Here is a 16451-nt window from a genome sequence, read left to right on the forward strand (position 1 = left end):
GAGGACGAAATCATCCTAAGGGGAGAGAATAACGTTTGTGTTTATGGGTTGGTCATTAATATCGATGTAATATTCTAGGTTAACCTTTGTTACCCGTCTTAAAATAATAAAGATATATGATTTGAGTATTATGTGTTATGTGCTTAATTGTGTGACTTAAATGAATTAAGAATAAAAATAAGCATCAAAATGGAATGTTAGATAAACCCGATATCTATGAAGGATGTGGTAGTGGTCGCGGGCAGAGCTTCGGCTCGGGAATCGCACTTCCCGGGATCTTCGTGTAACAGCCGAGTTTCCAGTTATATTATTTTATTTAATTATTTTGAATTATGAGAAGGAACTCGACGATTTGATGCATAGACTCGCCGAGTAGGGTCATGATTGTTCATCCGGATTCACTTTGGACTCGGCGAGTCCACGCTGTTTAATGAAAGCCTAAATCCCTGGGTTTGGAGCCTATTTAAGGGCACTTATAGCCTCTCATTGCGACTACCAATTCCTTGAGAGAACCCTAAGTGAGCCAAATCGTTGTGAGGAAGAAGAAGTCACTTTCGATCCTTGTACCTTTGGTTTAGCAAGAAGGAGGTGCACAAGAGCAAAGGGGAGGTGCGATTCTAGCAGTTCCAGAGATTCAGAGACTTCATTTTTGAGGTAATAGTTCGAACCTCCTTCAGTTTTGGTGTTGATCATTAGAGTTACGATTTTCTAACCCCTTTGGAGAGTGATTATGTGGAGCAAATGGTCCCTCTTCGAGTTTGTGCCTTGGATCTGGACTCAAAGAGGTCCAGAGACCTTAACCCTTGGAGCTTTATGAATCAGTTTGGGGTTATTGGACTTAGGTTGCCATTTTTGGGACTAAATCTCCTTTTGATGCCTTGTTGTTGTTATACAAGCATCAAGTTTCGAGCTTTACGTGACATTCATGCTTGGGAAGGCCAGATCTTTGATTTAGGGAAACATATCTGACCTCAGGAGGCCAATAGAGTTTGTGCATGGCATGAAATCGCCGAGTTGTTCCTGAGACTCGGAGAGTAGGGTTAGGGTTTCACGTAAATTGCTTAGTGAGTAGACTTGCTGAGTTGGGGGATGACTCAGTGAGTCAGAAGGGAGTTAGAGGACTGGAGTTTAAGGTGGTACTCGCCGAGTTGTTCTTGAGACTCGGCGAGTCGTGGTAGCCCCGCAATTCATGCCTAGTATGACTTGTCAAGCATAGGGAGGGACTCGGCGTGCCAAGCGGGGCAAAGTGTTAACGAACATGTGTGAACTCGCCGAGTCACCAGGGTGCACTCGGCGAGTAGGGTCAAAGTGTGACCGTTGACTTTTAGGGTTTGGTCAATGTAGTACTTATATCGAGAAGGGGGTAAGATAACCTTTTTCCCTCCTGAGGGTGCCAATGGCAGGTTGAATCTAGTCTCGAGAGTTATATTTATAAGAGTATTTACTTTATGTGAATAAGAGTATTTCTACCGCATCAGAGATTTACCGAGACGTCTGAGGTGAGTCTTCTCACTATACTTTACCTAGTGTGGTAACATAGTTATGCGATAGAGTATTTTAGAGTTACATGCCAGTGTAATTGCATGTTATTTATGTGCTATGATTTATTGTGATATGTGCTATGCATGATTCAGAGTTACAGAGTTAGGACCTTCAGGTCCACAGAGTTAGGACTTTTGGGTCCACAGAGTTAGCGCCAAAGGGCCCATAGAGAGTTGGGGCTGGAGGGCCCCACTGAGACACATAGACCTGAGGGTCAACAGAGTTATAGCCTCGAGTGGCTATTATGTGTTAGAGCGGTATTTTAGGGAACTCACCAAGCATTTATGCTTACAGTGTTACGTGTTATGTGTTTCAGGTACCAGTGATGATCGCGGGAAGGCACCGACATGATTCGTACACACGCATACCGGAGTTTATATATATTTTGATCTTGGGTTTTGTATTGATACAATGTTTTGTTTATGATTTCAAATGATATTTTATGGGTTATAAAAGTGAAAAAATTGTTCAAATTTTTACGGTGTTACAAGTTGGTATCAGAGCCTTGGTTTGAGAGATTCGGATATATCTTCGGGCGTATTTGAACTCAAACTGGGGATTTGATTGAGCTTATTCGGATCCCATAGTCACCCTAGTATTGACGATGAAAAAAACCTAGTTCTATTTAGAATTAGTCAGTATCTTACTGACAACTCAATCAAAATGTAGTCTTCACATAAATCCTTAATCTGGGTTTGATTATTATCTGCTTTTGAGTCTAATTTCTTCTTTAATCTCTATATATGTTTAATTATCTGCTTTAAACCAGGCCCTCATGGAGATTACACCTATGGAAATTAACCTACTGGTCAACATAGAAATGCAACCAGAATATTTTCACACACCATTGGATGACATGGACATGGAAATGGACACAGAGCAACCTACTAAAAGAAGAAAAAAAGAAATCAATAGTTTGGGAATTTTTCACAATTGTAAACGTGGGTGAAGGCGTTAGAAAGGCCTGCTGTAAACACTGAAAAGAGTTATTCTCATACGGAAAGGGCTCAAAAGTTTCGGGCACCAGCCACCTCAAACGCCACATCACCAAGGGCGGTTGCCCGGTTGCCCTATGTGACCAAAACCATGATCCGTTAAACCCATTGGCAGTGACCCTAACTGTCAAAACACCTAAACGCCGGTACATAACCACCACTTCCACCGCCACTGTCGCCCCGTACACCGCCTTCAACCCCGCCACATGCCGCCAAGAAATGGCCCGAATGATCATACTCCATGACTACCCACTTTAGATGGTGGAACATCCAGCATTTATGAAAAAACCAGGTTTCGCTGGAGCAGCGTTCCCGAGCCGAAAAGCTATTCTTCTCGGAGCCCTCTGGCGCTCCAGGACTCGCCTATAGCACTTGGAGAGAGAAAGAAGAATGAAGGTGTTAGTTTTGGGAGTGATTTACGCCTCTATTTATAGGTTGAGTTCGGTGCGAACGCAACGCATTCCCAAAACGAACGTAGCGTGTTCACGAACACGGTGTGTTCCCTAGACGAATACAGGGCGTTCGTTTCCACGTGTCACCATCTTGTTCAAGCTGTGGGGAAGAAGGTGTGGCCCAGATTGTGCCATGTGTCACTTGCAGATTACCCCACAAACTAATTATCTTCTAAAATCCATAACTTTCGTATACGAGCTCCGTTTTTGAGGTTCTTTATATCCACGCGTAGGAGAGACTGTACTCTGCAGCTTTCGTTTTGACTCCGTCGGCTAATTTTGACTTTATTTTTAAAGTTATATTTTTAACAGGCCAGGACATAAATAGTCCGTTAAAAATTCATAATTTTTTCATCCGACATCCGTTTTCGTCTGTCTTTTTACCATTGCTCTACTATTAACGAGATCTTCGATTCTCGTTTAGGTTGTGTAGGCCAAAAACCGTTCAATCTAAAATTCGATTTTCGGGCTATACACTGCGAAGCCGAAACTTCGAAAAATCATAACTTCCTCATACGAAGTCAGATTTGGGCGTTCTTTTTATGGACGCTCTCGGTTTAATGTATTCTACGAATTTCGTTTAGATCGCTAAGGCTGGAAATCGTTCTATCGTAAATTCACTATTTATGCTTCCCGGTGCCGTGTCGGTTCCGTCGCGAAACTTCGACGAGTCATAACTTGTTCGTTATAACTCAGATTTCGGTGTTCTTTATATGTATGGAACCATTGTGACATATTCTAAAACTTGGTTAAGATTATTTATTCTAAATAATCTTTTGTCGAAAAGTCATTTTCGACACATATCCTCTCTAAATTAGCTAGCCCGGATCTACGGGCGTTATAGTTTAGACTCAACGTACCGGTTTTTAGACAATTATGCATAGATTTTGCTACAAATTACGAGCTACAACAAGCACAAAATGTATCTATTGAGGAGTCTATAGGAATATTCTTGATGACTTTGGCTCATGAGTGTAGCAATAGATTTGTGCACGAATTTTTTAATCATTCGGGGAAACGATTCATAGGCATTTCCATACAGTTTTGGAAGTCGTGCTAAACTGAGTGCCGCCATCATCAAGCCAGACGCAAACTATAATGATGATGTTCCCGAGTATATATTAAATAAGCCTCGATATTATCCAATGTTCAATGTATAATCCAATGTTTATTTTCTTGGTAGTCAAACTTTAACAAATAATTTATTTATGATGTATTTTTGAATTTGAAGGATTGCATTGGTGCTATAGATGGGACATACGTCAGGGCACCGGTTCCATAAAAAGATGAAGTGAAGTACATTGGTTGAAAGGGATATGCAACACAAAATATAATGGTTGTTTGTGATTTTAACATGTGCTTTACATTTGTTTGGGCCGGTTGGGAGGGAACTGCACATGATACAAGAATTTTCAATGAAGCCTTACAAATATCAGATGTTAATTTTCCCTATCCAACGGGTGGTTAGTATTTTTTTAACACAAGTTTTATGTGTTTACTACTTGTTTGAAACGAATAATAAATGTTTGTTTTATTTACAGATAAATATTATGTTGTTGATGCCGGATATCCAAATACAAGATGGTATCTTGCTCCATACAAAGGTACAAATATTCGTTATCATTTACCAGATTTTCGACTTGGACACACGGCTGCTATTCATGAACCTCGTGGACCGAAAAAGAAATTTAACTATCTCCACTCATCATTGTGAAATATCATTGAACGAACTTTTGGAGTGTGGAAAGCTAGGTGGGCGTTATTAAGAGACATGCATGTTAATTACAAGTACAATAATCAAGTGAGAATTGTAATAGCATCGATGACGATCCATAACTACATTAAAAATGTTGGTAGGTCTGATGAAGCGTTTAATAGGGCACAACCGATAGTGATGTTTATGAAGAAGGTCCAAGTACATGTCGCACGAGTGACGATGATTTATATATGACAGCGATACGGGATATTATTGCACAAGATATAATCACATTGCGAAGATGAATGTAATATTATCTATGGTGTTTTTTTATGAATTATTTACAATTTGTATGAACATAATTTTAATATTGACATGGTCTAATCCAAAAAATTAGAAATATTTTAATTTATATGAACGTAATTTATATTTTATATTTTATATGAACGTAATTTTAATATTGTCATGGTCTAATACAAGAAGTCATCTTATGAATTATTTACAATTTGTATGAACGTACTAATTTTAATATTATCATGGTCTAATCCAAAAAATTAGAAATATTTTAAAAGAAAATTATATTTTATATTTTCTAATAAAATATTTACAAAATTATAATATGTGTTTAAAAATTTTTTATGTATAAAATAATATATGTAAAATAGTAAATCAATGTAAACTATAGAAGTGCCCCCGCTTTGCGGGGGTTGGAAGTCTTTCAATGAAAAATGTAGGGAAGTGAAAATGTTTATCATATGAATGTATAACAGTTTATACTTTGGGAATACTAACGAAATGGAAGGAATGGTTACTTCAATTCCATCCAACAAAAACAATTTTTTTTTTTCATTCCAACGGAGTCAATGATTCCATTCCATACCTTTAGCTTATTCTCGGCTTCGTAGTCACCAACTTCTTTCACTTCCGGTTTTTTCTCCACCCTAAAAACACCATCTTCCTCTTCTTTTTGTACCAGTTTTCCCTTTTTACCCTTCACGACACCATTCACATTCACCTTTTTATAGGCTTTATCTAAATAATACATTAACTTAACAAATTACTTAAGTATGTCACATAAGGTTCTTGAATTTGAGGTTTCTAAGTAATGCAACAGTGGAGATGCAAGCGAATCTAAAAAAAGGAGGAAAATGTGGATTAAACTCAAAAAACTGTGATTAATAATAGTATATCTGACTGAGAACAATATAAATATGATGTCTTTCTTCAGGTAACAAAATTTTTAGTAATGTGATGGTAAGAAGTGGATAGATTTGCCCCTGAAGATGCACACTTTATTCTCTAAAATAAACATATTACAAATGTATTGTTGCTATTGTTTTAATTAATTAACACTTAATACAAAAAATTTCAAATCTGCCCCCAATTCATTCTCCTCTTTAATTTTCGTCACATGTATAAATATCTTTTAAGAATCTTTTATTCAAATACTGAACAACACCTTAAGCAGATAAATAGTTAAATAACTGATGGGTCTTATACAAACAATCCTATGTGTGCATGCAACCATAGTATTGGATCTATGTTTTCACTATTAGTTATACAACTTTATGAACACAAAAAGAAACCTGGCATGCTACTATAATTTTCGAAATTCATATATAAAGCTAGAATACATACCTTTTGTTGTTATATAGCAATAACAACTAGTTCCTTGAATTTCCTTAGCTCTTGAAAGCAAGTACCACAAGTGTAGTACCTCTAATGGAGTCACAAACACCATATGCAACTTGGATGAAGAGGAGAAGAAAAAGAGGCACCAAAAACGGCTGGAAACCCTAATGGAAGTGTTGTTCTCGTTTTTGGGGCTTGAGGGTCCCTTTTATACATGTAGGCTATTAGGGTTTACAACTAGGAAACCCTAATCTGACTACTTAGGCCCTAAGCAGCCCATGGACTCCTTAAACATATCCCTTGGACGATTTCTAATGGGCTTCCCATAGAATTCGTTCAACCTATATATTATTAGGTGATCCATAGCCCAATTATAATTATCTTATAATTACAACTTCAGTCCCCTAAGTTTAATTAATCTCTTTTAACCACAAAATTAATTCTTAATTAATTATTGACCAATATTAATTAAACAATATGATTTCTCCTTTAATATATTATTCTCATAATATATTAATAAATCATGTTTAAACCTTTCTCTCCTTAAATCATCCTACATATTGCTATGGTGAAGGCAACCCAAAAGGACCATGCTCATAATCGGGTCAAGTACATACCAAAACAGTTATGGACTTAGACACTAATCCAACAATAACTTCCACCATAATAATAATGGGCAAGTCACATTTGATAGGAATAAGACATATTGATGGACTTTTGAACATGTGTGAATTGTTTATCAGTAAATTGGTGGATGGAAGAGAAAAACCTACTTGCTTGAAATACATTAGAAAACAAATGATGAAAGGTTTTGCAAATATATAGAGATGGTATTTGACAAATCCAAATGGCGTTTTACCAAAAAATCATAATGGCAAAACTAAAATATATTCTGATACAAAGGCATAGAAACCAACCATTTGACACTTGATGGTCAATAAATAGATAAAAAATATATCATTTCCAAATTTTCATATATACCTGATCATTTTGTTCCGTTCTATTTTGGATTTTTCTATATAACTCACAGAACAACAAAGAAGCAAGGGTATATTCGTCCAAAGCACCCACTGATGAACATAACGATCTAATACAACTTCAGTTAGACCCTGCGATTGTGTAAATGCAGGCTATGGATCCATCGGTACCATTTTTGTACAATAGTATGCCATGTAAAAAGTGAAATATACAAAAAAATTCAGAAAACTACCTGATGTGATATTAAGGTAGGGAAAATGCGGATGTTGTGTTCTTTTTTACCTCTAACTAGACAAACAAAAGGAAGAAAAATACTCATATAAACAACTAACCATATATGAAATATTCTAAACAACAAAAATCTGAAAAATATTGTTTATAATGTAATCGACTTATCTGAATGTCCAATCCAATGCTCCTCACAAATTGTATGTATATCCAAAGTTTTTTACTTTCTTCCATTTGCCTTCAATAATTCAACAATATCCACTACTCCTCCCCTTGTAGTCGTATCCACACTCCTTTTCCAAGTCCATATCTTCACAATCCTATGATTGCAACACTTGGGATTCAGGTTTCATTATAAGTCAACGTATTTAGTAAATTAGTTGTTATAATATACAAGTTCTACCATTTGGTATCAGATTGTATGATCCTTGCACAAGAAAGTCTCTTATTTTATTTTTTATCGCCCTTCTGTCATTCCTTCAAGCATTTTAAGGAATGCTTGTTGAACCCACTTAACCAGATATATCTCTACCATTATTTAAACTTTCAGCCAACTTAAAGAGAAATGGTGGTGCTGGTGGTGAAAGATTTCTCTTTTTTTTTTCTTTGATAAAACAAAGATATTGAATCTCTAAAAGCTTCATTGTCTCCATAAGTCCACCAATTCCGGACTTATTCACCTGTATATAATCTAATTATCATGAAAAAAAAAAGATTCACATCAAAAAAGAAAATATGGAAGTACCATGATTGAAAAACAAAGAAGATGATGGTGGTGTTCAGGTTGAGATATCTTGATCGATCAGTGATGGTCTTCGTACTGACGACGGTGGAGAATGTGGCGAGGCAACCCTTTGCGGAAAAAGTCATTTGTGGGTTAACATATAGAAGCAAAAAAAGAAACACAGAAATAACACAATAGAAAAGATAAATAAAGAAAATACCAAATTCAGGTTGAAGCGTACTTCAGATAGTGCAGTGACGGACACCACCACGACTCTCCTTTTTCTGACTTATCTAATCAGCGACTTTCACCTCCATCTCAACCACCGTCTAATTGCTCCGATCCTTCTTTAACTGCCATTATTTTATAAGTACTTCCACCCTCCATATATTTATCTGCAATTAAACCCTAAAATCAACATGGAGATTGGGTGAACGACGATAAAGACAATTGTGTAATCTAAAACACCAAAAGTTGAGGAGACTTGTAGAGATGATGGAGACGATACTCATTTTCCTTCCGATAGAGGTTAAAGAGAGGGAGATGATTGACGGTGGATGGGCTAAAGGTGGCCGGATCCAAAATCGATAAAAAAAAGCGGTGCTTAACACATGTATGGACACCAATCTTATTCTTATTGGTTAACACGGAAATGAAGCGGTGGAGACGCACGTTGATCTCATTAGAAAAAAGTAAAAATAAATAATAATTAAAGGTGGTCCAATCAACAACAAGAACTGTTGAATTGGGAACCATCTTTTAATGTATTTATATAATATGTAAAGATATCATTTTTTGTCATTTTACATGTAAAAATTAAGCCAAACATTTTAATTTTTGATTTTTTCCTTTCAAAAATTAATCCAAACACATTTTAAAAAATAATTTTTATAAAAAGTTATTTTATAAAAATGACTTTTCCCACAAAACTAAGCCAAACAACGTCTAAATGATGCGGGTGGCATTCTTCGAGTTAAAACTTTTAAAAGCATAAAAATTGAAGTAAAAAGAACCGGTAAGGCCGGGGGCGAGGCGGTAACACCCGAACGAGCAAAAACAACATGGCCTGTCTCCGAGCGCCGCGGGCTTATCCCATTCACCTGTAGGAGTTACCATATCCAATGAACACAAGACTTTCCGAGACATACAGACACACTCTTTGACCCTTCTCTCTCCATAAATTTCATTCAAATCTCTTTCTAGAAGTAAATGCGCTTCACGCTTCCCCCATCTAAAACTCCAAAATAACTTCTAACAACTTTTAAAAACCCTTTGATTTCACTTCAAATTGCTCCAGTTAGCTGGTTGTTCGACCTCCATGTCGTAATTTTCAAGTCTCTATGGATCTGATTCCTGCCTGAACCTTGGATTCTTTTCAGAGAAGAGGGTTTTCAGTTTGGGCCAATTTTAATTTGACAAAGTATTTGGAGTTTGTCAGTCGATGGTGATATGGGTTATCAAACTTCCGACTTAGGTCCTGATTGAAGCCGGGGAAAGAAATTGGTACTTTTAGTGGATATCTTTCGCGAAATTTGGGGAATATTTAGTTATTGATTGAAGCTAGGGTTTGTCGTAGAGGAGGAGGAAGTATTTTATGAAATCTTGAAGGAAAAATGTTCTATTCGCAGTTTATATTAGCAAAAAAAGGTCCTTTAGGGACAATATGGATTGCAGCACATCTGGAGAGGAAGCTCCGCAAAAATCAGGTTGCAGATACTGATATTGGCTTCTCTGTAGGTAATACATACATTTTTTTTTTTGTTTATGCCCAAATTTTCCGTTGGAATTCTGGTATCTTCCTTCACGAAGAGGTATTCTTAGAACCAAGAGTGATTTTGGTAATCACTTGTATTGAAACCTAAGTTTAATTTCTTTTTCTGTTCTACACATATCTTCGTTGAGTTTGGCTTATTTATTGGAAACCGTTTTTGGTTAGATAGTTTACAAACAGAAATCTCATGGTTTAGCAGTCAATGAGTTGTTAATAAATTCTGTTTGGTTTTGACTTTTGACAGACTCGATTCTTTTCCCTGAGATGCCAATTGCACTCCGGTTGTCCAGCCATCTTTTGCTTGGTGTGGTTAGGATATACTCAAGAAAGGTAAATTACCTTTTTGATGATTGCAGTGAAGCTTTGCTTAAAGTAAAGCAAGCTTTTCGGTCAACTGCTGTTGACTTACCACCTGAAGAATCCACTGCTCCATATCACTCCATCACCTTGCCTGAGACTTTTGATCTAGATGATTTTGAGCTTCCAGACAGTGAGATTTATCAGGGGTTAGTTTCTCAATAATCAATATCCATCTTTTATCGTTTGGTTCCATATCCAAGTCAATGATCTGATGTTTGCTTGCTGATATGAATATTCTGCAGTAATTATGTTGATCATCACATTAGTTCAAAGGAACAGATCACACTTCAAGATACTATGGATGGTGTTGTTTACTCTACGTCTAACTTTGGACTTGATGGTTGGTATATTTGTCTGTTACTAAACAATGTTTACATTCTTTCATCATGCAGTCGTTTGTTTACCGATTCTTATCCCTGTAATTTGTTTATGTTTATAGAGAGATTTGGTGATGGTGATGCCTATGGTTTGGACCTTGATGAGGTAAATATATTCCTCCTCCTCATTGGATCTTTGTCAAATTTAAGTTTGTATTCTTGTTCATGGATGCTGAAAGCTTTCTATCTAAGAATACACTTGTATTATATATATATATATATATATATATATATATATATATATATTGTTGATAGATTTGAGTTGTATGTACAAGCAGGAACTATTGGTGGAGAAGGCTGCATCTGCAGAAGATGCTACTGGTACATCGAATTCAGAGTACTCTCTCTCTCTCTCTCTCTCTCTCTACAATATTCTACTTTTGTAATCCTAAGTTGTTATCTTCTATATTTACCAGTTTTGCAAGTTAAATACATACTGTAATTGCCAACTTTTGATTCCTGCACTTCTGCCTAGGCAATCCAAATGATTATGTTGGAAGGGATGAAATGTGAATGGGAATTTATAGCTTAAGATAACAATTAAGTTAAAAGAATTCTAAGCATGTCATGCCATTTTTGTTTAGCTTAAGAGAAGAGCATCCCCAATGGCAGTTTGGAGAATTACTTATCACTATTCCAAAACTACTTAGTGATGACTTATTCCTATTGGACTTGATCACTTATTTGATAGGATGACATCTTATTATACTCAAAGTGGTTATTGGAATAATTCCTTTTTACATTTGTCCCCTTGCTTTAAAAATGAATATTATTTACAGAAGAATATATCATTAAAAAGCATTTGTCAAAACAATCAAACTTTATATCGATATCAAATACGAATGTTCTAAGCTCTAACATAAAAACATCTTTCAATCTCAGTGTTGATCCTCAGGCATCTGCCCAGGTTGATGCATTGTTCAAGTATGATCATAATCAGGATACCCCAACTATTCCCGAGGATATGCCAGCTGGCGATATTATGAATCAGGTCCATAAAAGAACATTAAATTATTTCCATGCTACTTTCAAATCCAAAATTTTAAAACCATCTCGTGTTTTTTTTTTTTTCTTTCTTTTCTTTTCTTTTCTTCCATATCAGCATATAGATGAGTATGATGGAGATAATGATCCAGTTGAGTATGCACATGCTCCATGTACACCTGGACTATGGGAAGAACCAAATTTGTCCAACATTCAAGAAACTTCTGCATATGATGATCATCAAGAACCAGAAAATCATCCCATAACAGAATTTGCAGTGAAGGAAAATTTAGAAAATGACTCCAGTGAGCAACATCATAATCAATTTGAGCCACTTGAGAAATCGCCTCCACACATTGCAACAATTGAACAGATGTCACTTGAGCAATCAACACCACATGTTGTGACAACTGAACAGATGTCACTTGAGCAATCACCACCACACAATGTGACATCAGCAGAACAGATGTCACTTGAGAAATCACTACCACACAATATGACAACAGAACAGATGTCGATGTATGATCCTGGTTCCACACCTTTTACAGAATCACATATGGTTGAGCAAGTTAGGTCAATGTCTCCAATAGCAGAGGTGTCTGAAACTGTTGTTTCTGTGGTTGATGATCCTGTCAAAGTGGTGAATTTAGTTAATCAAAACGCCACATACCAGGAGCCTGAAGTTCAGACTGTAGATGATAACTGTGAAAACCATGTAGAAGAACATCAAGGCATGTCAAACAATATTACTCATGTAGTCAATCATGAGAATGCATTCCACCCTACCATGGAATTGGAATCAAACACCGAACCCTCTGATGAACAACACACCCTTATGACTCCCCAAGATCAGGCCTTTATGCAGCCTAAAGATTCCACAATTCCAGTTCAGTCAACTCATGACAACATGCCGAGTTTTGACTTTATGGGTCTTAGGCCATGTGTCACTCTTTCAAATCATGCTAGTTCTCCTCCACCATCTGAATTTACTTCCCTGCCTTTGCCCTTGCCCTCAGTTGAAACATCTAGGAGGGAGGAACATGAACAGGAACATCCCAGTGGTTATGGAGCTCCAATTTTGGTGCAAGGTTTGTGAAATGAGCTTATTATGCTTGAAGTTACAGTTTGAGTGTTCTCTATTTAATCTAACATAAAATGTATGATCGTTTTTCCAGGGGAAGTAGTGCCACATGCAAATGCAAGTGAACCATTGGAAAGAAACTTGCAGGAAGCATATAATGCTGAAGTTGGTCCAAGTAATGCAGTAGTCCAGGTGGCATCTAGCATACTACCAAACAGACAGGTGGACAATGTAATTGAAAGAGATGTTCAGGTTTATAACACCAACAGCTACACATCAAACTTCCACCCCCCTGAGAGAGTGCTCTCTTTTTCACAAGGGCATGATATAATAGAGGTAGCAGAAAGAGAAAGTAGTACACCCATACATCAAAGCACATTCACATCTAGCATTAGCGTATCAAACAGACAGGTGGACAGTGTAAATGAAAGACAGGTTCTTGTAAATAACAGCAACAGCTACACATCCAACTTCCCTGCCCCTGAGAAACTGCTCTCTTTTTCACAAGATTTACCCAACAACATGAACATGAACATGCTACCAGAAACCACACCCATCATAGCACCACCAGGTTATGGAGGTGATGCTGGAACCAATAATAGGTATTCAGGAAGAAAACGTAGTATCACAGAAAGCTCAATGTCAGCTCAGAGTTTGAATTTCAATTTAAATGAATCTTCCAGTTTTTACACCACAAATACCACGAAAGAATCTTTTCGGGATGATGATTTGTTGTCATCGATATTAGGTATGCAGCAGACTGTTTTGAAGTTTGTATTGGAGTTTTAGTTTAGTTTTTAAATAAGAACAAGGAGATTTGTTTTGTTGCAGTGGGAAGAAACACTTCAATATTAAAAATGAAGACCACTCCTACTCCTACTCCTGCTCCTCCCACCGAGGCACCATCTACAAAAAGAAGGCGGCAATCTGCACCCAAGACTGCAGGAGCACCACCCAAAAGTGGGTTTTCAAAAAGGAAGGTGCTCATGGATGATAACATGGTTTTGCATGGCGAGTATGTTTACATTCTTAATAACCCATGTTGAATGCTCAATATTCTTTTCCTTCTTCTATGTGATCACTGAAAAAGTTTTTTTTTTTTTTTTGAAACAGCACAATACGTCAGCAATTGACAAACACAGAAGACATTCGGAGATTAAGAAAGAAAGCTCCTTGCACTCATGCTGAAATTTCAATGATTGAGAAACAGTTCTGGGAAGATGAACTTTTTGGAAGATCCATAATTACGGGTGAGTTGTTTGTGGACAATTTCAGAAAAATATTATGTTTCTGTTGACTGACATTGTGTTAAATTCTACAGGAATGTCAATCAAATTGACTTCTTTGCAGCGTCAATTGTATGATATAAGTAAAATTGTTGTCTCCCAATATGATAATGCTTCTTTAGAAGGTGTAACACACCAAAAATCAATTTCCCAAAATCATGAAAAGGACACACAACCGGAAATGGTGACTGAAAACAGGGTTGTCTCTGTTGATTTAGATGTTCCTAAAGCAAACAAAGATCATGATGATGATAACTTTGATCCTGTTCCCATGGTAATAGATGTTTCTGAAGAAGCACAACCAGTCGATGTTCCCAAAGAAGACAGAGATGAGGATAACTTTGATCCTGTTGTTATGAAAGATAAAGATGTTTCTGAATCACAGCCAATTGATGTTCCTAAAGAAAATAGAGATGAAGATAACTTTGATTCTGAATCACAACCAATCGATGTTCCTAAAGAAAACAGAGAGGAGGATAGCTTTGATCCTGTTGTTAAGGAAGATAAAGATGTTTCTGAAGCACAACCAATTGACAACAACACACATGATATTGATAGCAATATCAGAAATTTAGATTATTATGAGAATCAAGAACAGATGCATACAACTGGTGATTTTACCGAACTCTTTGGTCCAGAACATGATATTTTGGAGCATGCTACTGCAATGGAGATCGATGGCAATAGCTTTCAAGATGCTGATGTTGGAGTTTCTGTTATGCATACCGAAGTTGAATCTGAATCACTGACACATACTGATGTGGCCCCAAGTGATACGAATGACACGTCAGCAGCATTAGCACCGGTTGAGGTTGAAAAGAGCAGCCAGATGGTTGCTTCTCTGCTAATGGGCCCACCACCAGGTTTTGGTACATATGAAAGAATAGATGTACAGTCTGCTGCTGCTGTGGTGGATATAAATATTAATCATTCTACTGAAAGCAATGTTGCTTCTGAAAGAAAGGTTGATGATGAGTCAGTAAGAGAAGAAATACAAGAAGTTGTTTTAGATGCTTCCACTACATTCTCCTCTGAGACAGATGGCTTAAAATCACACATTGACATTGATACCCTTGATCACGACACTGAAATCAGGAACAATGAGGAAGAGATTGTAAACAACAACTTGGTCTCCAATGGTGATGTCTTTAGTGAAGCAGTTGCAGCATATGATGCTGTAGACAATCACGTCTTGGAAGACATTTTATTGGATGAAAGAGAAAAGCCAGGTCATGATGTTGCTACTACTATTCCAGCCACTTCATTGAATCTAGAAGACAACAGGGTTGATGCTGATGCTGATGATGTAAGACAAGTTATTTATTTATCATTTTTGCGAGTTTTAGGTGGTCTTTATATAAAGAATGATGTTTTGAAAGTTGTTATTTTGGGTTGTTGGAGCAGGATTATATGCATTCTGGAGTTGCAAATGATACAGGTTTGCATCAGTTTCCTTTGTTTCTGAATGTCTCAGTGTCATCATATATCCTTACTGTTATTGTGTGGTGGGTGTTTGTTCAGATTTTCTGAATTTTGATGATGTGGATGATGACGAGGCTGGAGAAGCTGCTGATGATTACATGCCTGATGGGGAAGAAACAAAGATGCTTGACAACACTGGATGGTCTTCGCGTACAAGGTATGTAAATAGTTATTGTTTATAAGTATAAGGTTTGCGTACATATTTAATTATTTAATTAAAAATAAAAATATGGTATGGATATGGTAGGGCTGTTGCAAAATACCTCCAGATTATGTTTGACAAGGAGGGAGAGCGTGGAAGGAATTTGCTTGGTGTGAACAACCTGCTAGCTGGAAAAACACGCAGGGAAGCTTCTAGAATGTTCTTTGAAACACTGGTGCGTATATTGTATTGTATTGTATTGTATGCTCCCTCATATCATAGGATTATAAAGAAAAGAAAAAAGTAAAATACAAATGTATATATTTTATTGCAGGTTTTGAAGACAAAGGATTACATCCATGTGGAACAGACGGATGCGTTTGAAAACATAAATGTATTTCCACGTTCCAAGCTTTTGAAATCAGAGTTTTAAAGGAGGAGGAGAGGAGAAGTTGATTGTGGTTACTTAGATCTTTTGTTTATGGTCTCAAGAGAGTAAATTAATTAGTTATGATGTTGTTTTGGTAGTTATAACATGGACTGGAGTTGAATAGATGAATCATGTAGCAAACACACACATTTAATGGTTGTTAGAGGTTGTCATGTAATGTTGTACGTATGGATCATGCATATTTATTTGTAAATAAGCACATAGAGTTAATCCATGCTAATTTACTCATACTATTGCTCTCCTCTTTTGGTTTTGCTTGTGTTTGCCATT

The 16451-nt window shown here is 36.7% G+C and overlaps 1 protein-coding gene across 1 annotated transcript; it reads left to right on the plus strand.

The window, feature by feature from the left end:
* Positions 1 to 9312: 9312 nt before the first annotated feature.
* Positions 9313 to 16409, plus strand: SYN4 (sister chromatid cohesion 1 protein 4). The gene is made up of 15 exons (XM_078981528.1): positions 9313 to 9984; positions 10263 to 10524; positions 10621 to 10718; positions 10818 to 10861; positions 11034 to 11092; positions 11638 to 11746; positions 11858 to 12827; positions 12915 to 13568; positions 13652 to 13835; positions 13934 to 14070; positions 14142 to 15412; positions 15511 to 15544; positions 15628 to 15745; positions 15836 to 15965; positions 16065 to 16409. Exons 1-15 carry the CDS (start codon positions 9861 to 9863, stop codon positions 16161 to 16163), a joined length of 4293 nt encoding a protein of 1430 aa, XP_078837654.1. The 5' UTR covers positions 9313 to 9860; the 3' UTR covers positions 16164 to 16409.
* Positions 16410 to 16451: the final 42 nt, after the last annotated feature.

Source organism: Lactuca saligna, chromosome 2 (genome assembly GCF_052625555.1).
Source record: "Lactuca saligna cultivar CGN05327 chromosome 2, ASM5262555v1, whole genome shotgun sequence".
Taxonomy (NCBI): domain Eukaryota; kingdom Viridiplantae; phylum Streptophyta; class Magnoliopsida; order Asterales; family Asteraceae; genus Lactuca; species Lactuca saligna.

Coding starts and splice junctions, on each gene's coding strand:
- SYN4 (XM_078981528.1), top strand. CDS start 9,861: ATGTTCTATTCGCAGTTTATATTAGCAAAAAAAGGTCCTTTAGGGACA. Junction 11,747..11,857: donor CTGGCGATATTATGAATCAG/GTCCATAAAAGA, acceptor CTTCCATATCAG/CATATAGATGAGTATGATGG. Junction 15,746..15,835: donor GGATGGTCTTCGCGTACAAG/GTATGTAAATAG, acceptor TGGATATGGTAG/GGCTGTTGCAAAATACCTCC.